The following is a 24994-nucleotide window of genomic DNA, read 5'->3' on the forward strand; positions in this document are numbered from 1 at the left end:
GGTAACCTCCCCAAAAGGTTCCTCCTGTAACAAACCTGTTTTTATTTCTTTCATAATTTAAGAAGTGAGTTGTTAAGTTTGTTTTTAATTTTGTGCACAATGCATCACAGATGGGATGCTTCAAATATAGAATTGTTATTCTAGTCTATTGCAGTCAAGATTCAAATGTTCACCTATCCCTTTTAGATAATCATACCTAAACAAGTTCAATGCCACCAGCTGATTTTCCAGAGAACTCTGCTGTTCTGGTTTAAACACGCACATAAATAGCAAACTTGTTACTCAAGCTCACAAGTGATAACTGACTTCCAGGAAAGCAGGATTTTTACAGGATAATTAAAACGAAAGTACAGTTGGGTTCACTTTAAGGGCGTGGTGCAGGAGAGAGGATGAAGATTAGGGTGAGTCACATCAGAACTGAACATTCCACTGTGCAACTTCCAAACTTCAGCTTCTGCTACCAGACTGCTGACAAAAAAAACAGGTCAGTTCTCTCTTTTTAAAATGTTATTATTTACTTAGCTGTACACTAAGTGTAATACTGAGTCTGTTTGTAGCTAGAAGGACTGGCGATTTTGCTCTTGGTGAATGTTACTGAAGTTTGTTTTACAGAGTTAAGGATTTCATTGAACCAAGCAATCACTTCCAATTCTGAAAGTCACATTAAATAATTCATTAGTGATAGATTTGTGCTCATGTGATACAGTAAAGTCAAAGCCAGGGGGAGAAGGGGAAGGAAAAAATCTGTACATTTCTCACTATGCATATTTAATCGTCGTGGTGTGCATACAACCCCATACAGAGCGCTGCCTACCCACACACGCAGAGTAATACTGAATTCATATCCAAAAGGTAACTTCTGTAATTTTTATAAGATGTGCAAATATGTATATTAATATTCATACTAGATACAATGCATGTCTATGAATAGAAACATTACTCAAGAATAAGAAATATTAGTTTTAGGGACAAATAGCCACTGTGCCACATCAGGCAATTATTTAATACAGAATTCAGCTCACCCAAAACTATATCAGGTATCTGAACATGCCTCACCCTACAAGCTTCTCTGCTTTATGATGCATTAACAAAAATGTCAGAGAGTCAGTTTTCCTGGAACTGTTTAAATTCCCTTTTTATGAGCCCTTAAGAAAATCTGTTAATAATCCTCTTATATTAATCATTTCCAGATGAGCTCTAATGTTTAGAGCACGGAGTCAGGAGACCTAGATTATATATCTAATTTTCTGTCTAATGTTAGGCAATTGCCTTAATCTCCTGGATCTCCATTTCCTTTTTGGTAAAATGGGAATATTAATTCCCACCTTTGAATTCTTCCAATGAATGCGCTATGTAACTGCACAAATATTATTGTTGTTGAGACATCTGATTGATAGAAACTACCAGTGGTAGAATATATATAGTAGTATCCCTTGCCAAACAAAATAAAAATGAATAGAATCCCTTTATCTTCTATACCGTATACTTCACAATGCAGTAATACCGTATGACAGACTTATATGAAGAAGAATTAATTCTCATGTAAAGCCCAGAATAGGAAATCTGTTGAAATGTTGATTGAAAAATTCCACAGAGGTTAAGGATTAAAAACAAAACATCAATATTAAATAACCAGCATTTATTAATTTGAGAGCAGTTTCATGACCGGCGAGGAAATAATTTTTGGACACAAGTATCAAATGAAAATGTTAACGTTTCTCAATTTTTTTTTTTAAATTCAAGTTTCCAACTTGATTAACCACACACTGATACTTTGCACATGACATTAATAACAATTTAACTTCTATTTGTAGAAAGAAGCCATTTAAAAAAGATCTTCAGATAAATATTCTGAGTAAGGATTTGGCAGATGTTTTCTTTAGAGACAGTCAAAGTTGTATGCGTTTTTTCAAGTTTCAAAAAGCCCACTGGCAGCGCCAGATATCAGTTTAGCATCTGTTTTCAATAACTTTAACACAGTAATATTCAGAAACACTGTAACAGAGAAAATGTGTTTTCTCTATTCAGCAGATTTCTGCTCTTGGCTAGCATTAGTCCAGTTTATTTCCAGATAATAGGCCATTACAGGATCTCACAGTCTCTTTTTACATTAGATAGAATTACCCATTTGCTGAAATTCCACATAGTTATAGGAACTGGGAATAGGATACAGGGAAAAGTGTAATAAGTGAATTGTCTACAAGATGCAGACTGGAGAGGGGATCTTCTAAAATACAGTATTAAAGGGCAATACAAATCTAATGAGGAGACTATTTATAACATATACTTGCATTTAATCATTACGAAAATCTGTCAGCATAACTCTTGGAAATTACTGAAGTTTTTGGTTTTGAACTATTTTGCTGCCCTTTAAAAATTCTCACGAGATACAAAATTGTCTGTGCATAGTATACTGGGAAAACTAATAGGTGGCTTCCTTTCTTCCCTTAGGACTGAGACTGCCTCAGAGGGTATGTCTCCACAGCAAAAGCTGTGCAACAGCTAGCCTACCCAAGCAACCGTGAATACATCTGGCACAGCTAACGAGAGTAGTAAAGACAGTGCAGCCCTGCATATGTACGCTGTTTGTGAGCTGGTTCTGAAGCCTGCATTGCACTGTCCTCACTGTGATTGTTATGTGCATTAGCTGGATTCAAGCTATCTTAGGTAGGCTAGCTTTTGCTGTGGAGACATACCCAGACTATCAGTCCTGCAAAGAGATCTGTGTAGGTGGACCCTGCGCTTATGCAGAGCACCAGTGAACTCAATATGGCCAGAACTGGGACCAATTCTGCTCTACTGTTTTTAAGCAGACACCCTCCATAAGCAGCAGACTTGCATCTGACAAATCTCACACACACACACACACACACACACACACACACACACACACACACACACACACACACACACACACACACACACCCCTTGCTGAAGTATACAACTGCAGGCACCCCTTAGCAATGTCTGCCTCTCATTTTCAAACAGTTAGCTCTCCTTCTCAGTGTATGTATTGTGGTAGCACCCTAAGCCAGGATTGTTTTGCTCAGATGTGCTAGGTGCTGTATAAACAGATAGGAGAAGACAGGCCCTTGCCCTGAGCAGCTGTAGATGTATAGTTTGTTTGGGGTAGTATCTTACTATTTTCAAATGTATACATAGTGTTAGTTTTTATTTGTATTTAGCTTAGATCTTTATACAAACCCTAACATGTGTTCTACGGCCCACTGACAATCTTTAAACATGCAATCAACTTAGATTCGTTTTTTGTCTTGTAGCTTTTGCCATGGAGTTGGGTGAAAATACTTCAATGGACTATTATGAGGATAATGGTGAATCAAACTTCACCTTTGACTACACTCAGTTTGAAATGCTTTGTGAAAAAGAGGAGGTGAGAAATTTTACTAAATTGTTCCTACCTGTGTTTTATTCACTGGCTTTCATTGTGGGAATTGCAGGAAATTCATTAGTGGTGGCAATCTATGCTTACTGCAAGAAACCAAAGACTAAGACAGATGTTTATATCATCAACTTGGCAATTGCTGATCTGTTACTGCTATTGACCCTCCCTTTCTGGGCTGCAAATGCAGTCCGCGGATGGGTGCTTGGAAACATCATGTGCAAGGTCACTTCTGCTTTATACACCATGAACTTCAGCTCTAGCATGCAGTTTTTGGCTTGTATCAGTGTGGATAGATATAATGCCATTTCCAAACCCCAAAGTCACCAAAGAGGTGGAAAGCAATGCAGCGTAACTTGTATCTGTGTCTGGCTGGCTGCCATTTTGTTGAGCATTCCTGAACTGATTTTTAACACAGGCAAGAAAAACGGTGATCGGTATGCATGCTTTCCTGTATTTCCAGTGGACCTGGGAACACTCCTTAAAGCAACCATTCAAATCCTGGAAGTTACGCTAGTGTTTGTGTTACCCTTCCTCGTCATGCTGACCTGCTACTCAGCTATTGCCAGAGCACTCTTTAGGTCTCCAAACGTTCAAAAATCTAGGCCCCTCAAAGTTCTGCTGACAGTAGTGGCTGTTTTCATTGTCACTCAGCTGCCTTACAATATAGTCAAGTTCTGGCGAGCCATAGACGTCATCTACTTGCTGATTACAGACTGTGACATGAGTAAAACCATAGATGTTGCCCTCCAAATAACTAAGAGTATAGCCTTGTTTCACAGCTGCCTGAACCCAATCTTGTACGTCTTTATGGGAGACTCTTTTAAAATGCATATTACGAAAATAGCCAAAAATTTGGGATATTGGAGGAGAAGTCGCAATTTACCAACCGAAGAGATTTCTATGAATTGTGCTGGCCACACAGAAGAAACAAGTAGCTTTACTATATAGCTGCTGTAGCACCGTCTCTAAACAATGTAACAGACGGGAACAATTATAATGCATCTGAGAGCTATTTCCTCTTTGATTAAACTTAAACATCCATGTTACTCTGCAAGTCAAATCTGAAGTGATGTTCTGACACACGAACCAGCCAAGATGTTGCAAAGAAATTCAAAATAGAATAAGACCAAAAACCATATAGTAAAGGTAATGGAAACAACAGAAACAGAGTTCAGCTTGAGCGCTTGAAAAAAGTGAGATTTAAAGGGTCACAGTGCTAGGCCATTAATTAGACGAGGAGTGAATGGACTACATACCGGTATGCTAATCACAACAAATATATACTTAATACGTTAAAAAAAATATGATGGCACTGAATTTTGTACCCCAGAGTTAATAATCTTCAGTCCTTTAAAACGTAACCTTCCAGAGTTGCTTCTCAAAACTGTTTCAGGTCTTCCTATTGATTTTAAATATTTGTGTGAAATTGCAACTCTGTTTTTTCTTAGCTGTCACCTCACAAATGGCCTGTGAGGCTTGAGCTGAGGAAATAGTTCATCTCTGGTATTTCACAGAGGCAGCAGCAAACAGCAAACTATGGTCCAGTGTCTTATGATTCCAGATATGTGTGGCATGTTTAAAAGAGTTCCTTTTCTGCAACAATACAGAATGCCTTTTAATTATATTCTGCTTGCACTAGATTGCAATGAGTCCTATTTCCTATTACAGGCACATGCCAAATCTTTGGTTTTAAATCCATATTCATGTGAGATTACTCAGAGCTTCATTTTGGTCATGTCCTGGAAGGCAATTCACATTTCCAATGACCTCTACAAAATGCTTTGGGGACTGATGTAACAATCAGAAATGAAAATGTCTTACATTTTGCAGATGACACTTATGACCTAATTTTGAACACGTAGCCCTATAATGTTATAGAAAATTAGTTTTGATTTGTAAATATATTGCATGCCTTTATGGATATTTTGCAGGTGCACTTCAGGCACCAATCTCTGTAGCTTTAGCATACAGAGTATAAATAACTGGCTGAAGCAAGAGAGCATATTTATACTCAATAGTTCATGAGTGGATAGTCATGGTCCTTAAGGAAGGAATTAGTGAGATTAAAAGTACTGGCCTGTGATAGCTAGAAGATAGACAATTTTTTAAATTGTCAATATAATTGTTACATTTAAGAGTTTAAATAATAAAAGGAAACTGAGTACTCTCTGCAATCTGTTTACATGAGTTTCACTGCGAGCATGATTTTGGTAACAAAGGTGGATCTAATTGGCTACACACCCCACATTACAACAGTCTCAAGACATTCATACATATTTGATGCAGAAAAGAAGGTAATGAATGCAGGCCCACTGAATTAAGGAAGGTGGCTAATCAGTCAGCAAATTCTGTGCCTTCATCCCCGTGAGTACAGGGCAAGGTAGGTGGTCATTTGGTTACAACATAAGCTCCCTGCCCTAGGAAGAAGGGAAAACACAAAAAATGATGAAGCTAGAGCTGGAAACTGAGTGGGCTCATGAGAGGAGGAAGATAGATACACCTTTACCTCGATATGACACTGTCCTCGGGAGCCAAAAAATCTTACCACAATATCAGTGAAACTGCGCTATATCTAACTTGTTTTGATCCACCAGAGTGCACAGCCCTACCCCCCTGGAGCACTACTTTACCACATTATATCTGAATTCATGTTATATCGGGTCACGCTCTATCAGGGTGTAAGCGAAAGATGAAAGGCTGGCTTTGTGGTCCCCAGTGTAGGGAAACTAAACCATTATCCAATAGATCATTGCCTGTGGGCTGCAAGACAGTTTTGCCAGTCAGTTTTACTGATGACATGCTAAAACGGAGGTGTTGGTATTATGAAACTAATCAGTGTTATGCCCAGTATCTAATTTTGAGAGTTTTTAAAAAATATATAAATAAAATAACCTTTATTTATACTGACAAAGCCTCACTCTAGTGAAACTAACAGGCGTTGATATAGATATTGTTCTTCATCTGTAATATGCATGTATTGTGGGCTAGACTCTTGACTGGCATATATTGGCATACCTCCATGATTTACAGAGGAGCTGGCCCTGTGTATTTTAAAAGCAGTGTAATCGATATATTAACAAGTATTTAAGTCTATACTGAAGAAAGCACTCTAAGGCAACTTCCACACAAGGGGCCTGGCATTTCCACATGAAGTAGATGCTGTGGTAATTACTACCTATAAATAAATAAATAAGGTGATATTGTAAAATGGTGGCCCTGATGTATTCACTTCTGGTTTTAATTATATCCTTGCTTTTATTAGATTTATTATATATGAAGAAGTAAAAATCTCTGTCACACTTTTTGTATTTGTGATCAGTTGACAAATTAAACTGTTTCAAGCAACTTGCATTTCAAAAGGTGTTCCAAAAACAAACACTTCAAGTAATCACTGGACTCCAATATAGAGCCTCATTTAAAGCCCACTGAAGTGAATGGGAGTCTGTGCATTAATTACAATGGGCTTTGGATAGGCCCCAAAAGCACTCTATTTTGACCTGAAGAAGAACTCTATGAAAGCTTGTCTGTCTCTCTCACCAAATCATCAGGCATGCTTTGTAGGTTTAAACTTATGGAGTGTAAAAACCTGTGTAAGCTTAAAGAGAAGACAAGAGACAATCTTCTTCTTTATGTTGAGATAACAGCAGCTATCAACCAGTGACAATCCCATTTTGGAAGGTGACAAATATGCCAAGCTTCCTTTCCACTTCAGTCCCTGAAGTATTAGGTCTACACAGAGTCCTCCATCTACTGGTGATTCTAGATATTGCAGGTCAGACTGTATTAGTAAATTATAAGAGCTACACCTCTACCTCGATATAACACGAATTCGAATATAACACGGTAAAGCAGCGCTCCTGGGGGGTGAGGGCTGCTCACTCCGGTGAATCAAAGTAAGTTCTATATAATGCGGTTTCACCTATAATGCAGTAAGATTTTTTGGCTCCCAAGGACAGCGTTATATCGAGGTAGAGGTGTATTTGCAAACTCTGTGGATGCATCTCACTATATAGCTACCCCTCCCCCCTACACGCACACACAGATAACACTCAAGCTCCATTCCAATTACTGTTAGTATAGATATCACTACAGTATATTTGTGGCCCTGCCCTGCAAGGCGTTGAGTGCCCTCAGGTCCCATTGACTGATGTTTTTCTGTTTTCAGATTTTCTAGAAATATAGTAACAGTTATTTAAATGCAATTTAGTTGTTTTTATTGGGAATTCATTATCAGAATCTCCTGGGATTAGATGCTAACTTTACAAAATACAACAGTGAAGCCTACAATATAAATGATTTATGTAAATTAGAATTGCATTACTCTATATTAAAATATAGTATTTAGCATATGTATTTCTGGAAAGTCTGCAAAAAGAAAATTATCTTTTTTTCCTATGAGCTTGGAACTGCTACTTTAAATCATAGTAAATCATAGCACTGTCATTGCTTCAGTTACTTTGCAGTAATTTAGGATACATTTTACATTAATGCTTTTTCTTATTTTTTTTTTGGAATGGATGAGTTAAAATATTCTTATAGTACATTACTGTACATTGTCTATGCTGATTTAAGGCTAGAAAGACTAGTGCAAGGACAGCAGAATTCCTCTATCCCTTCCCAGCTATCAAGGACAGGAATAATTTTTGTCACTGTGTGATTCACCTTATGATCCCCTGTACAATATTTTAAAATCACACCAATTAACTGCTTCCAGACCAGCCTGTGGAGATACAGATGCTCTGAGGGTAGGATCTAGGAAAGCAGTTGTGCCCTATAGCACTGAATAGAGAGACTCAAGATAAGAATATCCATGTTGTAGCTGCAGGGCACAGGGTCTGAGGTACACAGTCCTGGGAGGCAGAACCAGCTTGTATCAGCAAAGAGGTAATCTACCGCCAGGAAGAGCGAGGGCTCAAAATAAGCCTTAGTTTCGAGACCTTTGCAGTGATGTTGAAAGTGTAGTTGAATTAATGTGTTATATCCTGGTACATTTAACTACTTATCTTGGTTTCTAAGGGAAGACATACAGCAACAAATGATGCTCATATATGTTGCATACTTGGGGGCAGAAACAAAACTCAAGGCTGGGATTCATAGCATTTAAATGCATAAACCAAAGCATTTAAATGAGTAACAAAGTTTTTGCACTGTAGCTTCAAGGATATTCACCATTTATGCACCAGCTTATAAAACTAGCTAGGAAGTGAGACAGGAAGTGTTCAGACCAGGACTAATGCATCAACACCAAAGCCTAGTCTAAAGAAACAGCCAGGGAAGCATGACTTAAAATAATCACCCATAGAGCTCTCCATAGTACCCCCATTTTATGCACGAGCTGTCAAATATGAAGAAAGCCTCAAGACAAAGTTTAAAATACATGGGTCACCTGATGGAAAGATACATTAGAGTACAGTGCAGCTCAATGTGTCAGCTAAGTAGCTTCTGGAAGGGTTTAAAAAGGGTCAAAAAAGACTAAAAGGGTAAAACAACAGCACATACCCCTAACAGAATTAAAGTTTGGCTTCATGTATTAAAACCAAGCCTGAATATCACTTCCCCACTATTTTACAATCCAGCACCCTGGTCACTGAAGAGACACTTGAACTTCTCAGAACTGGAATGCAAATTATTTTTGTTTCACCATGTTTAGAAGGAATTCAAGCATAAATTCATTGTTCTACAATGATGAGCTTTTTACTTACCACTGCTCCACCATTTCTTGCCATTGATTACATAGCTATCTCCATCTCGCTGAATGCTGCATTCCACGTTGGTGGCATCACTCGAAGCAACATCAGGCTCTGTACAAAGCACATTTATGAGCATGTACAGTGGTTTTGCAGTTAGATCCATTATTCATATATTATGGGAGGGGATTACAATTACTTTTGGTTTTGCTTATAGAAACGTCAAAAATAAAAAACTGGAGAGAAGGTAAAAGAGACGGGGATAAAAAGTGTAATTCAAGGCTAAGCAGAAAACACTGACACTATGCTCTCTAATAACCTCTCAACACTTCTGGACCAAGCATTTTTTATCTCACAGACCTTGGCTCAGGTTTTCTGCTCATTCCAGTCATTGCTGGAGGCATGGTACAGTCAAGGAGCCAGGTAAGACTCCTTAATTCTCAAGCTGGTCCCAGGAATAATTGGTAAGTGCCAGATACAGGCAAACCCTATTTTAGGACAGGGTGGGATTGTATAAACTCTATGCCATCTGAGAACACCCTCACGCCAAAAGAATTCTCAGCTGGTGAGACAGATTCTTTCTGGCCCCTTTATACTACAAGAGGGCAGAGCAGGGGAGAAAATCTGGGTCCTTCTCTTTTTCTACATCCTCCTAAAGCCAGTGACCCTGGAGTTCTTCACAGAATGTTATCACTGATAGAGCGACAGCCTTTCCTTTGCAGCTTCAGCTGTTTGGAACAACCTTCCTTCAGAATGCTTCATCAATATTCTGTTTCCTTCCAAATCTTAGGTGAAAACACCTCTTCTCCTTTGGGAACACAGCAATAAGAGACATTATATCCTATCCTCCAAGATGCAGGGTTATTTAAACTCCTGCTGACTTGCAGGAGGCACTTAGCACTTCGCAGGATTTGGCCCTAAACCTGTGGACCAAAATTTTCAAACTTGGGCACCTAAAGATATTCTCCTGTATCAAAAGTGCCAGTTTTCCCAGAGGTGTGCTGACCCACCAGCAATTTTCACTGAGAGGATAATTTCAGGCACCCGGGTTTGAAAATTTTGACCATAACGGACAATGTAAACCCAAAAGAAATGATAAACAATTGCTATGCAGGAAGTGCATCATGTTTTGGTGGTGATTTTCTACATTACACTTCACAAAGATGAAATATTTGCAGATGGACTGTCATTGATATTTGAAATATTACATAAGCATTATTAGCTGCTAAAGTGGTATAATATTTAGCATATTTACAGTGTGTTCCATCAGTGATCTCAACGCACTTTACAAAGGAGGATAAGTTTACTGTATGTCCTGTTTGCAAAGAAATTTTGTTTGGCTATTAATAAAAAAGCAAGAGTGAAGATATTCTTATAGCAAATAGATTATTATTAATTTTAACTACGGGAAATGGCAACTACTGTGACTATGGGGACTAAGGATCTTAGCATCTTGCAGAATTAGACCTTCTGGCTGTCGATAGCACATAGAGAGGTTCAAAGCAATGGTGGAATGCAAAAGGTATTAACACAATAGCTTGTGTTTCTGCACCTCTCTGCACTGCTGTGAAACATACACCGGGGGGGGGGCAGTTTTCAACTGCAGAAACATTTACCTGTCATGCAGAAGCAAGAACTAATTTTCCCTTGAAGAAGAGGCTCAAGCCACTGTTTCTTTTGCTCTTCAGACCCATACAAATGCAGGACCTCCATGTTTCCAGTATCTGGGAGAAATCAGAATGTTTCTTTTTGCAATACATAGTTCATACATCATAAAATGTTCACAAAATTGTGGCTAAGGAATGGGATGGGGGGAGGGTTTGCTAACCTGGTGCATGACAATTGAAAATTTCTGGGGCAAAGAAGCATTTTCCTGTCTCCTCTGCAATTAATGCATAGTCAACCTGACTCAGACCACTGATGGCTGGCAGGAAGAGGTTCCACAGACCCTCTGCTTTGGCCATTTCCTGTCAGAAGACATAAGACCAACACACAATGAATCTTTATTCTGAGATTACATGATGATTCAGTAACCATCTCACCTCCCTCGAGTCAATCTTGTTGTCCCAACTACAGTTCTCCTTTCCCGAGTCTCTATATTCCATTTTTTGGCATAATGTTGAAGCTTCCTCCTCACTCTCAAACTCTCCCTAACTTTTTCCATGTGTACATCTCTCTCAACCTCTCTCACACACTCTCTCTCTTTCTTTGTTTCCTTCACCTACTCCTGAACTCCAGGGTTTCTACCACATAAGCCCAGAATAACCACCCAGGTAGCATATGCCAAGCTTCCACACACTCCTTGAAAAGAACTGTTAAAAAAATCTGCCTGCTCCATGAAGTGTTCTGGCTAGAATGGTGATAACTCACTGTGTGCACATGCATGCGTGTGTTCTGGTTTGCACAGTAGTATATTGTTTTCCTTTTGTGCTTTTGGAATCTATGCTATTTGAATGAGGAGATGGCTAACTGTTTCAGCACATCTCACCATTGTACAACACTACGCTGTTTTGTGATGGTATGCTCCAATCCCAGGACAACGAAAGAAAGGAGCTCTCTCGCTCTCTCTCCACAGTGCTGCAGGGCCTCCCTTCTCATGGGATCAGGGTGCCCCCTAAAGACACTGTGAATACTTTATTTAAGCTTTATTAAAAATACAGAACTGGCATATAGATTAGCAATATATGAGGTGAATTCTACTCATGTCAACGTAACAATTAAAACAGTTGCAAGTATAAGCACAGCATTTTCTAAAGAGTGTGTGTGTGTGTGTGCGCGTACGCCTGCATATGTGCTGGGGTGGGAAAGGGAAGGGAAGGGAAGGGAAGGAAGGAAGGAAGGGAAAGGCTCAAGGCTTGTCTACACTATGCAGCTTTTAGCGACAAGGCTGCCGACAAAATACTTCCAGCCCCGCGAGCAGCAGGAGAGCATTCCTGCGGACAAAGCCGCGTTCACACTCCCACTTGCATCGGCAAAACTTTTGTCTTGGGGGGGGGGGGGGGCGGCTTTAAGTACCTGTGAAAGACAAAAGTTTTGTCAACAACTTTGCAGTGTAGACAAGCCCTCAGACAGGTCTCCTCCTTCTTCTCCAGTCTCACTTCTCTTTTTAAAAAATTCTATCAGTGTTGTTAACTATTCCACTGCTCAAAGCATGTAAGAAAGGAGATGAAGACCTAATATGAAGATCAACACAATCTGCTCTGAGACGTCACTCATACTGTGTAAGACTGTAAAAAAGTCTAGATGCAGTACCTGGGCTAAACAAACCTTAAACAAGGTTTCGGATTAGATATACAGAGACCACAGCATGCTTAGTACCCTGGCAAACACACCATTTAAATCCTTTTAAGCTTTTATTAAAGATATAGAAAAGCAGGAAAACCAGTTAAAGCGTTTGGAATGTAAAGTAAGGCTTTCATTTCAAGAACAATGCTTACTCCCTTTCTCTTTCGCTGGAGAGTGTCTTTAAAAGAAAAAATAACCCTTGTTTGACAGTTTTTAAGATAGTAATAACTCTTCTTTTTGGGGAAAAAGAGAAGTTAGTTGAGATGAGCTGGAGCTGGCATGGCTGTTATTAAAGTCTGATCCCATATCCTAAGAAGATAAACAAGACAGACACATAGAAAAGAAATAGCAAAGATAGAAAATGCATCTTCTGTCTTTGATGTTGAGTCACTTGCATCCTCACTGCTGGAAAAATACAGGTACAGCACACAGTGTTATCAGCCACTGTCACAGGCTTACAGACGTATGGTGAAATATGCAGTTCTGGCCAGCTAAGCCAGACTCTTATCAGACAGAAGGAAAAAGGAGAGAGTTAAGAAAGATATGAAATAAGGCAAAGAAGGAAAAGGACGTGGGGGGATGGGGTGAGAAAGTCTCACACTGCAGGTGGCAACTGGGATTTAGCTAGAGCCAGCAGAGATGGCAATGTCATCTACCTCCCTCTCTCTGGCCTGCTCTGGTTAGGACATTTCTCAGGGATTAAGATGAAGAGGGTCCAGGGACCCAAGAGATGGCAGGGGTGACAGCTATGATGGTGAATCTCACTTCAGCAGCCAATTTTTCCTCCCAAAGTCTCTTCCAAAAAAGAGTGATGGGTGGAACAGCCCAACCTCTTGTTTTGTTCACCAATTAGGCCTATTTTCTGACACACCATTTTGGTTCAATGATTTCTGGTTCCCCTCATCTCTTGTTTACCAGGCATGATCTTAACACAGTCCTTGAGTAATATCAGTAGGCCTTTTTGTTTGTACTAATTCAATCTGTCTCACTTTTGTATCTTTCCCCATCAGCATTTGCTGTTATCGGTTATTGTAACATCTTATAAAATCATGCTCACTTCTTGGAGTTCAGTTCACAATCAGGGTAAATGTGTAGGCCCAATTATCACATCATCACCATATGGCAAGATTGTAAGGGGCACAAATGGTTTTATTTTCCTGAGCTTTCAAAAGCTTGGGAAATACTGTATTACCACGTGTATTTTTAAACTGCACTTCCTTTTTAAAAGCTTATTGTATTTTATATGCATAAGACAAACGTGATTATCTAAAAGGTTAACTACTCTAGGTAATATTTGCTAAGGCAATTGCATCAGCTCCTTCATTTCCATCATCACTGCAATATTCAGGCAAACATTCACTTGGTAGTACCTTCAGTTTCTCAATCACTGAAGGTTTCTTCCATCTGTCCAGTGAATTTTCATCCCTGGCATAGTACTCAACCACTTCCTTAAAAACAAACAAACATACAATAAAAAGTAATAATATATGGTGTCTTCTACTACCTCTTTCCCAATCTCCACAAACCACAATTAATTCCTATTAAATATTAGACGTGCATCTTTATTGTACAAGAGTATATGTTAAATAATTAAAAACCAAAAAATTAAAAACCTAATTGCAATCTGATTATGTCTGTCTCACACATATAAAACAGGCTTAAGACTCCTCATGAAATTTAGCCAAAACAGCACCTCACTTCAGATATAAAAATGACTCAGTGCTATTTAAAACACTTACCTGATGGTTTTTGAAGTTCAACATTTTCTGAAGATATGAGTAAGCACTTATCATGACTATTATTTTTGAAGGGTAATTGTATATAAAATTACACCATGATGAAATAACCACTGCTATATAAAACTTAAACTGACTATGTTGACACAGCACATACAGTACTACCAGTGCAATATTGCAACATGCAACCTAGTTATCCAATTTTAGTATGCAACAAGTGAACACATGAAGAATACAGCTGTTTCTCTAAATAATAGATGATCTTTCCATTGCGTACTCAGTCATCTGGAGCACTAGATATCAGCACTGTATATGGTTGTGTGCTTCACAGCAATCCTAATGCTAAATGTTGCTCTCTACGGAATATTTTGAAGACTAATTTTTTATGCACTGATTATATTTCACAGTTTTTAGTGCTTTTTATTCAGGGATCTCAAAGCACTTTTCAAACAACTTTGGGAAGGTTAAATGACTCATTATACTGAAAGGTTAAATGGCCTATCAAAAGCCACGCAGTGTATCAGATTCAGGAACAGAATTCAAGAGTCCTGACTTCCCAACCCCCGCTGTAGCAAACAAACAAAAACCAACATACATTTCCTTTAAAGGGTTATGTAGGGAACTTTCCATATTGTTTTCTGTTAAACACACATTCCTTAGAACCCATTTTTTCCTGAAGAGAAATAAAACTAGTTGTGTGACCAGAAGATGGCTGCTTGACGTTTGAGAAAATCTTTCAGAAACAAGAACTTAACTGGAGCAGGTACATTAAGAAATCATCTTGTTTTTCATAATTATGGACCTCTCTGGCCATTTCCACTATCAGCTTTCAAGCCTACATTAATGTCAGACACATCTAGGAACTGAGGGCATGTTGATATATTACAGAAGTGTACTTAATATCAGATATAAACAGCACTTAACCTTGTCCTCCTTACAAAGGGCTATGGGAAAGATAAACATTCCATCCACGATGGGGGAGTAAGAACAGCAGCCTTCTTCCTGGATGACAAACAACCCTCCAATGCAATTCTTCCCTCTGGGACACAATCAAGCCTCTAACATGCTTAATAGCATATTATGGCTCCACAAGAAGCAACATCCTATAGTCCTGGGAACTTACAGTCAAATACTTTACTGAATATTACATTAACTTCTAACAACATCATTAAAGCAGGACACCAAAAGTTTTTATCAAATTAACCTGGTTGCAAGGCATGTTACCTCCCACACACCAAATAAGAGACCAGTCTAGAGAAAGTAAACAACCTAGTGCTGCAGGCAAAGAACAATCACGGGAACAAAATGCATATCCAAGTAGAGTATTAGTCAAAAAACTGCTTCTTTCAGAAGGCTTGGATTTTCAGACTTAGGCCTGGTCTACACTACGCGTTTATACCGATTTCAGCAGAGTTAAACCGATTTAACGCTGCACCCGTCCACACAACGAGGCCCTTTATATCGAAATAAAGGGCTCTTTAAATCGGTTTCTGTACTCCTCCCCGACAAGAGGAGTAGCGCTGAAATCGGTATTACCATATCAGATTAGGGTTAGTGTGGCCGCAAATCGACGGTATTGGCCTCCGGGCGGTATCCCACAGTGCACCACTGTGACCGCTCTGGACAGCAATCTGAACTCGGATGCACTGGCCAGGTAGACAGGAAAAGCCTTGCAAACTTTTGAATTTCATTTCCTGTTTGGCCAGCATGGAGAACTCACCAGCACGGGTGACCACGCAGAGCTCATCAGCACAGGTAACAATGCAGTCTCCTGAGAATCGAAAAAGAGCTCCAGCATGGACCGCATGGGAGGTACTGGACCTGATCGCTGTATGGGGAGAGGATTCTGTGCTAACAGAACTCCGTTCCAAAAGACGAAATGAAAAAAACATTTGAAAAAATTTCCAAGGCTATGATGGAGAAAGGCCACGCCAGGGACTCAGTGCAGTGCAGAGTGAAAGTTAAGGAGCTCAGACAAGCCTACCAGAAAACCAAAGAAGCAAACGGAAGGTCTGGGGCAGGGCCGAAAACATGCCGCTTCTACTCTGAGCTGCATGCAATTCTAGGGGGCTCTGCTACCACTACCCCATCCCTGTCCGTGGATTCCGAGGTGGGGGTGGTAATCTCATAGACTCATAGACTCATAGGTCAGAAGGGACCAATCTGATCATCTAGTCTGACCTCCTGCACAAGGCAGGCCACAGAACCCCACCCATCCAATTTTATAACAACCCCTATCCCAGGATCGAGTTATTGAAATCTTCAAAATTGGTTTGAAGACCTCAAGCTGCAGAGAAACCACCAGCTGAGGATTCTGTGGACGGGGAAGATGAGGAGGAGGAAGAGGAGAACGAGCTTGCAGAGAGCACACAGCACTCCGTTCTCCCCAACAGCCAGGAGCTTTTTCTCACCCAGACGGAATTACCCTCCCAGGCCTCACAAGCCACTAGCCCAGACAGTGAAGCCATGGAAGCGACCTCTGGTGAGTGTACCTTTGTAAATATAAAACATGGTTTAAAAGCAAGCATTTTTTAATGATTGATTTGCCCTGAGGATTTGGGATGCATTCGCGGCCAGTACAGTTATTGGAAAAGTTTGTTAACATGACTGAGGATGGAGCGGAAATCCTCCAGGGACATCTCCATGAAGCTTTCCTGGAGGTACTCTAAAAGCCTTTGCAGAAGGTTTCTGGGCAGGGCAGCCTTATTCCGTCCACCATGGTAGGACACTTGACCACGCCATGCATGTAGCAAGTAATCTGGTATCATTGCATGACAAAGCCTAGCTGCGTATGGTACCGGTGATTGCTGGCATTCAAGCAACATCCGTTCTTTATCTCGCTGTATTATCCTCAGGAGAGTGATATCGTTCATGGTAACCTGGCTGAAATTCAGGAATTTAATTAAGGGGACAGAGATGGCCATTCCTATTGGGCTATTTGCCTGTTGCTTAAAAGAAATCCTTCCTTGCACGTAGCCAAGCGGGGGGAGGGGAGGGAGGGAATGGCGCTGAGCTTTTTTGCGTTTGGCTAGCGGGGATCTTCCCTGCTACCAGCCACGCGGTGGGAGAGGAAGGGGGGTGATTAGCAGTGATCTTCCATGACACCAGCCACGCAGTGGGGGGAGGGGTAAAGCGATCATCCCACAGAATTGGAGGTGGCGGGGTGGCTTCTGCTGCTGCATGTTAACAGGAAAGAAGCAGCACTGAACGGGATTTGCTTGGTATTTGGGAAAGGAGGGCACTGTGTATATGAAGACTGCAGAAGCCAAAAGACAATGGCTTACCATGGCCGCATGCAAGCTGAATTCTGCTGCCTGGACCTTTGTCTGTGAGATCTCTAACACCAGAGCCGCAGGCACTCAATATTAAGATGCAAAATGCGACCTTGTAGTGAAATCACATGTGCTATGTAGGGAGAATAGTGTTGTTCACCGTGAAAGAATATAAGCATTGTTCTGTAAAATGTATCTTTTTAAATACTTCTCTCCCTTTTTTCCCTCCCTCATGCAGCTGCAAATTTTTCAAGCCTCCCTACTCCATCCCGAAGGCTATCTCAGACGGGAGACGACATGTTCTTGGAAATCATGGAAGTAACCCGCAATGAAAGAGCTCATCTGAATGATTGGAAGGACGTGGTATCAAATTACAGGAAAGATGCCAGTGAACGTGAGGACAGGAGGGACGCTCGAGATGAGAGCTGGCAACAGGAAGATCAGAGGTGTAGGCAGGAAGATCAGCGGTGCCGGGATGCAACACCGGGGCTGCTGCGTGATCAAACTGATATCTTCCGACGTCTGGTGGAGCTTCAGGAACAGCGGTGGGGTCACAGAGTGCTGCTGCAGTCCCTGTGTAACCACCCTCACCATGTTCCATGTTTTCCTCACCCAGACGTGTAAGAACGCGTGGGGGAAGGCTTCATGCACCCGCACACTCCAACCCTGTGGACAGCCCAACCAAAAGGCTGTCATTACTTTGAAATATTTTTAGTGGCCTTTTCCTTCCCTCCTATCCTCCTCCCAAACCACACCCGGGATACCTTGTCAGTTCTCTCTCTCTTTTTATAATGACTTTTTAATAAAGAATACATGATTTTTAAATGATAGTGACTTTATTCCTTAAGCAAGCTGTAATCCAAGGGAGAGGGTGGGTTGCTTACAGGGAAAGAGTCAATCAAGGGGGGGATTCATCAAGGGGAAACAAACAATAGTCACACGGTACCCTGGCCCATGATGAAACTCGTTTTCAAAGCTTCTCTGATGCGCACCACTTCCTGGTGTGCTCTTCTAATTGCTCTGGTGTCTGGCTGTGCGTAATCAGCGGCCAGCTGATTTGCCTCAACCTCCCACCCCGCCATAAAGGTCTCCCCCTTACTCTCAGAGAGATTGTGGAGCACACAGCAAGCAGCAATAACAATGGGGACACTGGTTTGGCTGAGGTCTGAGCGAGTCAGTAATGTGTGCCAGCACACCTTTAAATGGCCAAATGCACATTCTACCACCATTCTGCACTTGCTCAGCCTGTAGTTGAACAGCTCCTGACTACTGTCCAGGCTGCTTGTGTATGGTTTCATGTGCCATGGCATCAAGGGGTAGGCTGGGTCATCCAGGATAACTACAGGCATTTCAACATCCCCAACTGTTATTTTCTGGTCTGGGAAGTAATTCCCTTGCTACAGCCATTTAAACAGAGTAGTGTTCCTGAAGACGCGAGCGTCATGAACCCTTCCTGGCCATCCCACGTGGATGATGGTGAAACGTCCCTTGTGATCCACCAGTGCTTGCAGCACCATGGAAAAGTATCCCTTGCGGTTTACGCACTGGGTGCCCTGGTGCCAAGACAGGGATATGGGTTCCATCTATCGTCCCCCCACAGTTAGAGAATCCCATTGCAGCAAAGCCATCCACTATGACCTGCACGTTTCCCAGAGTCACAACCTTTTGTAGCAGCAGCTTACTGATTGCTTCGGCTACTTGCGTCACAGCAGCCCCCACAGTAGATTTTCCCACTCCAAATTGATTCCCGACTGACTGGTAGCTGTCAGGCGTTGCAAGCTTCCAGAGGGCTATTGCCATTCGCTTCTCCACTGTGAGGGCTGCTCTCATCTTGGTATTATGGCATTTCAGGGCAGGGGAAAGCAAGTCACAAAGTTCCATGAAAGTGCCCTTACGCATGTGAAAGTTTTGCAGCCACTGCGAATCGTCCCAAACCTGCATAACTATGCAGTCCCACCAGTCTGTGCTTGTTTCCCGGGCCCAAAATCGGCGTTCAATGGCTAGAACCTGCCCCATTACCAGCAGGATCTCCAAAGAGCAGGGGCCCACGGTTTGAGAGAATTCTGTGCCCATGTCCTCATCACTCTCATCGCCACTCTGCCGTAGCCGCCTCCTCCTCACCTGGCTTTGCACGTCCTGGTTCAGCATAGACTGCACGAGAATGCGCGAGGTGTTTACAACGTCCATGATTGCAGTCTTGATCTGAGCAGGGTCCATGCTTGCTGTGCTATGGCGTTTGCACTGTTCACCCGGGAAAAAAGGAGCAAAATGGTTGTCTGCTGCTTTCACGAAGGGAGGGGTGAGGCTGTACCCAGAACCATCCGCGACAATGTTTTTTGCCCCATCAGGCACTGGGATCTCAACCCAGAATTCCAAGGAGCGGGGGAGATTGTGGGAACTATGGGATAGCTACCCACAGTGCAGCGCTCCGGAAATCGACGCTAGCCTCAGTACATGGACGCACACCGCCGAATTAATGTGCTTAGTGTGGCCGTGTGCACTCGACTTTATACAATCTGTTTTACAAAACCAGTTTATGTAAAATCGGAATAATCCCGTAGTGTAGACATACCCTTAATCCCAACTTTCCTAACAAGCAGTTTGTCCTGAGGGTCAAAGATGTTGTAAAGGAGTTAGTCACAGGGCATAGAGAACCTGCAGCACCTGTAATGCAATGATTAGTCATGACCACATATAAAGCAATGATAGTTGGCAACGATTATACTAAGTTATTTTCAAACTAAGGATCTCAAAGCACTTTACAAACAATTAATTATCAAAAACAACTTTGTAAGAAGAGAAAAAAAAATAGATACAGAGAGAGGCTGAGCAACATCCCTAGGATCATGCGTAAGTCAGCAGCAACACTTGGAACTCAAGTATCAACTCCTAATCTCCTGCTTCCAACACTCCCTCGGAACTGAAGAACAATGAACCTCAAAAGCTAAAGGAGAAACAATCTAGGCCAGGATTCAGGCAGACCCTGTATGGTAACACTGCGAACCATCAACATCTTCCAGTTTGTGAGCTAGTCAGAGCGCAATAGTGCCTGTCTATGTCCAACATCAGGAACCCCCTTTGCACTCACTGACTACAACAGAGTTCTGTCTTTTCTCTACTGTGAAAGATACTATTGTATTTGTTATTAGTAGAGTATTTTCCCCCATTCAATATTGTTCCTTTAGCATTCTCTACTAATTCATAGACTGTACTTTGGATAGATTTTATTGCCAAGGCTACACTGATTTATAATGAGTAATAATCTGCAATCATCACTGACTGGACAAAATTAAGCGCTGTATCTGTTCCTAAACAAAGTGAAGATGTGAGCTGTGAAGTAAGCTCTGCATTTCTGCACAAATACACTCTACTTCCTGAACAAAAAGCTTCTACCTTTTCAGCTGGAAACACGTGCTGCTTCATGAACTGCTTCACCTTCCGCAGAATCTCCTGGCCTTTTTCAGACTGCTGGAACAGCTCTCCTGTACCGCTGGGTTGTGCATCACGGGTGAAAGAAGTTCTAGGGAACAAAATTTAAATAAATATATAAGGTCAGGTTCTCCTGATGCTAATACAAACTTCCTTACACAAATATAACTATTTAAAGAAATATATAAGAAAGCTGTGAAAGGTTTGACCTGAGTTAGCCAAGCCTTTTAGGGCAAATCAACACAGGAATAAAAGGCCCAGGTCAGCTGACTCAGGCTCGCAGGGCTTGGGTCGCAGGGCTGAAAAATTGCTGTGTAGTCATTCGGGCTGCAAGGGTTGAGAGTCCCAGAGCTTGGACTACAGCCCAAGCACAAATATCTACACAGCATTTTTTTCACTACGGAGCCCGAGCTCTGCGAGCCCAAGTCAGTTGACCCAGGCCAACTGGTTTTTTTTTAATTTCTGCACAGACATATCCAACAAGTGCTCTCACCTTTTTGAGAGCAGTAATCCAGTTTCTGCCAAGGGTTTCACCATCTCAGCGAACTCATAACTATTCTCTGCAGAAGAATTTCCAAGGAGATATCTAGCATATACACCCTAAAACCAAATAAAATAGACATGTATAATTTAATTATCTGCTTAAAATTGGAGTTCCATATGACAGATAATCTGTGTGAAGTGGTGGACAAAATTAAATGCACATATTCCCAATAAAAACAAATAGTTAGTGTTCCAATATAAAAGTTGGTCAAATTGTACTTGAATACATTAGTATTGCCATTGATCCATTTCCAATCAGTAGTGATACTGAGATACTAAAAGAAAATACTCACTCCACTATGAACAGACTAATGGTCCAAGTCCAAAGGACAACCAACAAAATCAACAGCACAAGTGACAAGTATTTACTGTGCAAATGTCATATACATAATTATAAAAGTTTAAAAACAAGTTCATGTGGGGCCTGATCTAGTGCCAGCTGAAGTCAATGGGTTCCCATCTGTTGATTTCAATAGGCACTGGATGGGGCCCACAATGCTCAGAGATTAAAGGACAGTATATGTGATTTTTCCTGAGGGCCCCCCCCATCATCTAGCATCCACGGTGATCATATCCAAAATGAACAAATCTAAAGAAGGCTAATGTCTGTTTTAAAAATTATGAAGTTAGCCATCACCTGATCAGAAGTTTTATAAAGGGAACAATAGCCCAGACAGCTACTAGGGACAGGCAGCTAACACGCTACAGCTTTTAAAAGAATAAATAAAATTACAAAAGCTTTTCAACTTTTTCACATTTCAATATTTTTTACATTTTTAATCTACATTACCAAACTACAAATATTCATAATAAAACTATAAGAAAGTATATTAGGTATCAATGAAAATGTTACCTGGCATATTCCAGCTATTTTAAAATATGAAAGAGCAAGAAAGAAATTCAAGTTGGGTAAATCTGTGCTAATACCCCTGCAGCGGCAGTAAACTGAAATCAATTCTTCAAGTGATGGAACTCCTAGGAAAACCATACAGAATATTTAGCATGTCCAAAACTTTTCTCTTTCTTGGTTTTTAAATTCTAATTAATGTTTTACCAGTTATGCTACTTGTTTAGTCTTACAAACTATATTCAATTTACAAAATAAAAATAAACTACTAAGTGTCACAAACTGGTTCTCATGAACTAATACTGTTATATTTGGGAGCCAAACACAAATGGGGACTGTTCAAATTCAAACCAAATATAAACAGAACATTTTTTTGGGTCAGTAAAAAAATAATATTGTTGTCTTGTCTTTTAACATGAAGATTAAATTTTAGGCTTAACTTATCTGGCAGTGTCTCTAAGAAAAATAGCATTCAAAATATCTTTTCACTTAAAGGAATACCATTAATAACCTCATAAGTATATTGAAATATACATTTCCTATCTATAGTTTTCTAGAATGTAATATACATGTTGTTAGTAAACTATGGAAGTTATTTACAAGTTTAGTATTGTATGCTTAATAGTTGTCTATCAACTGTTTATAAAGATAAAAAACTAAATAGAAATCAATTTTTAAAAAACTAATGTCAACAAAATTACAATTACCTACAGTATCTCTAAAACTCAAGGTACCCCCTTGGCCTAACTGTTTAATTGTGTTAGGCCAGAAGTAAAATGCAGCAGTATAAGCTAAATCTGCTAAAGGATGCCCAGTGGTTGAAAGTTCCCAGTCCAGGACTGCCACAACACGAGCCTAAATAAATAAATAAAAAATTATCAGATGAATGATAAAGGCAAGCAACTACATACACACATGCCTTCCCATTTAGAAGACACATGACCTGCCCTTTGGAACGTGCCCCCCAACTATGGGGAGGCACCAGTTGTATATGGGGCACCCTCGGGGCAGGGGGCGGAACAGGGGTGGGAAGAGGTGGGGTGGGGATGGAGCATTAGGGGAAGGGGCCTAGGACGGAGTGGGGAGCCAAGCATCTCCTGGGAAATCTGGAAGTCGGCGCCTATGCTCCTAGGCGCATGCTGGGTGGTATCGGAGGCAGCGAAGGCACCAACTGGGCGGGCATGTGCAAGCCCTGGCCATGCCAGAAGAGCACACCCAGCAGCTTGCTGGGCACCAGCGGGGGCCCACTGACTGTTCTGCCCTGGGGCCTGGAATTCCTGTCAATGGGCCTGCCTTACTTTCATAGGTTTGGCTTTTTTACCTTCTTCCTTGTTTTCACTGAGATTGCATATTATATATTTAGACCTTTTTGCTCTGTGTTTGTGCAGAGTCTATCACTATGGAGTCTTCGTCTATGAGGAGGGCTACCAGGTCCCATGATAACACTAAATCCTGATCCCAAACCACCTGAAGTTAATGTGGAAGTCTTTCCACTGACTTCAGCGGGCTTTGGATCAGGCACTTGAGCAAATCAATGATACTTTGAGCACATGCTTGACTCTTAAGTGTATTTTATGGTTCCCTTTTTGAGCTGTATATTCCAAGTACAATAATGGAGCAGGATTGTTTGCACTGGGGGATGGGAAGAGGGAAAAGAAGGTCTAATGAATCAGAGTTAGGTTAGTGAATTTGTTTTAAGCAGTCCTTAAATTTACCTCAAGAAAATTGTGCTCTGCAACACCTATCAATGTCTATTATGAAGGTAGGAAAGTAGAGAAACAGTACAACAAGCACTAAGAAGTATGATTAAATATGTATATATATGTTTGGAGTACCTCTCTTGGATGGAAAATGATGTTATCTATTCTAAAATCTCCATGAATCAGATTTTCTTCATTATCACCAGCTGGCAAGTTGTTCATTAACCACTCAGCCAGCTGGTTCATAGCAGGAATGTCTACGTGAGCAGAAGCATCATACTGTTTTTTCCAAGTTGTAACCTGAAAATATAAAAAACACGTAAAACAACTGAGAAATAAGCAGAACATTATACAGTTGAGGGAGTGAACCATTCAAACTTCCTTTTTACTTATTATAATTCAAAGGTGTTGAAAAAATATTTGTCACCATATACTATCCCTTTTCTATGATGGTCTTACTCTTCACTTTTATAATTATGGCTATAAATACGTAGGCAAGATGGTTATGAAACATGATGCACAGTCAATTTTTCCACTGGTAATAGAGACAAAGGCCATTGTTGAGATTTTCTATTCACTGGTAAACTTCCTGGCACTCATTTTTTGTCTCGGTCTCTTCTTGGAACTCTAGCCTGACACAGCCAATTGATTTTATTTAAAAGACAATAATACATTATGTTCCAGTCATAACTATGCACAAGTGCAGGGACACATTCACATGCAGCTAGTTGTGGGCCTGGGAATTAGAACTCTAAGGTGAAGAAATGTAACTGGCAGGAATATGCTTGATTCCGTTATTGCCCTAATGCATTTAAAATGCCCTAAATGAAGACAAATACTGGCTGGATTTAAAGGGTTTTCACTTACTATAATTTGTACATATGCACTCCTATCATGTTTTCTCTAGTTCTGAAGCCCACTATGGTCAGCCGCTCCAGCCCATTCAGTCTACCCTGTACGCTCCCCTTTGAATGTCCACTGTTATGGTTTTAGGCCTACACTACAGATCTATATTGGCATAACTATATCGCTTAGGGGTGTGAAAAATCCACACCTTTGAGCAACATAGTTATACCAACCTAAACCTCTACG

At 40.8% G+C, this 24994-nt stretch overlaps 3 protein-coding genes across 9 annotated transcripts in view; 2 read left to right on the top strand and 1 right to left on the bottom strand.

Moving 5' to 3' along the window:
- ACAD11 (acyl-CoA dehydrogenase family member 11) overlaps positions 1-24994 on the bottom strand; it is a 59236-nt gene that overhangs the window by 22331 nt on the left and 11911 nt on the right. For all 3 annotated transcript variants that reach the window (XM_030551110.1, XM_030551109.1, XM_030551108.1), the window contains exons 5-13: positions 24038-24202; positions 22910-23057; positions 22209-22330; positions 21306-21412; positions 20777-20903; positions 13746-13823; positions 10919-11057; positions 10707-10814; positions 9106-9204 (exon numbers count right to left, since the gene is read on the bottom strand). In XM_030551110.1, the coding sequence (XP_030406970.1) occupies positions 9106-9204; positions 10707-10814; positions 10919-11057; positions 13746-13823; positions 20777-20903; positions 21306-21412; positions 22209-22330; positions 22910-23057; positions 24038-24202 (1093 nt within the window). The remainder of the gene's footprint in view (positions 1-9105; positions 9205-10706; positions 10815-10918; positions 11058-13745; positions 13824-20776; positions 20904-21305; positions 21413-22208; positions 22331-22909; positions 23058-24037; positions 24203-24994) is intronic.
- ACKR4 (atypical chemokine receptor 4) lies at positions 316-5577 on the top strand. 2 transcript variants are annotated; one of them, XM_030551118.1, is made up of 3 exons: positions 316-484; positions 2452-2667; positions 3279-5577. In XM_030551118.1, exons 2-3 carry the CDS (start codon positions 2637-2639, stop codon positions 4349-4351), a joined length of 1104 nt encoding a protein of 367 aa, XP_030406978.1. In that variant the 5' UTR covers positions 316-484; positions 2452-2636; the 3' UTR covers positions 4352-5577. The 2 variants fall into 2 exon arrangements, with proteins under 2 accessions (XP_030406978.1, XP_030406979.1); XM_030551119.1 differs by lacking the exon at positions 2452-2667 and having other exon boundaries at positions 321-484.
- UBA5 (ubiquitin like modifier activating enzyme 5) overlaps positions 3303-24994 on the top strand; it is a 50241-nt gene continuing 28549 nt past the window's right edge. For 3 of the 4 annotated variants that reach the window (XM_030551111.1, XM_030551116.1, XM_030551117.1), the window contains exons 1-2: positions 3303-3391; positions 9449-9513. The gene's annotated coding sequence lies outside the window, so the exon portion shown is untranslated. The remainder of the gene's footprint in view (positions 3392-9448; positions 9514-24994) is intronic. The other variant, XM_030551112.1, reaches the window with a different exon arrangement.

This window comes from Gopherus evgoodei, chromosome 2, assembly GCF_007399415.2.
Source record: "Gopherus evgoodei ecotype Sinaloan lineage chromosome 2, rGopEvg1_v1.p, whole genome shotgun sequence".
Taxonomy (NCBI): Eukaryota; Metazoa; Chordata; order Testudines; family Testudinidae; genus Gopherus; species Gopherus evgoodei.

What these genes read in the sequence shown, in the direction of transcription:
- ACKR4 (XM_030551118.1), top strand. Translation starts at nt 2,637, where the DNA reads ATGTGCATTAGCTGGATTCAAGCTATCTTAG. An exon ending in CTGGATTCAAGCTATCTTAG is followed by an intron (nt 2,668 to 3,278) that starts GTAGGCTAGCTT and finishes TTTGTCTTGTAG; the next exon opens with CTTTTGCCATGGAGTTGGGT.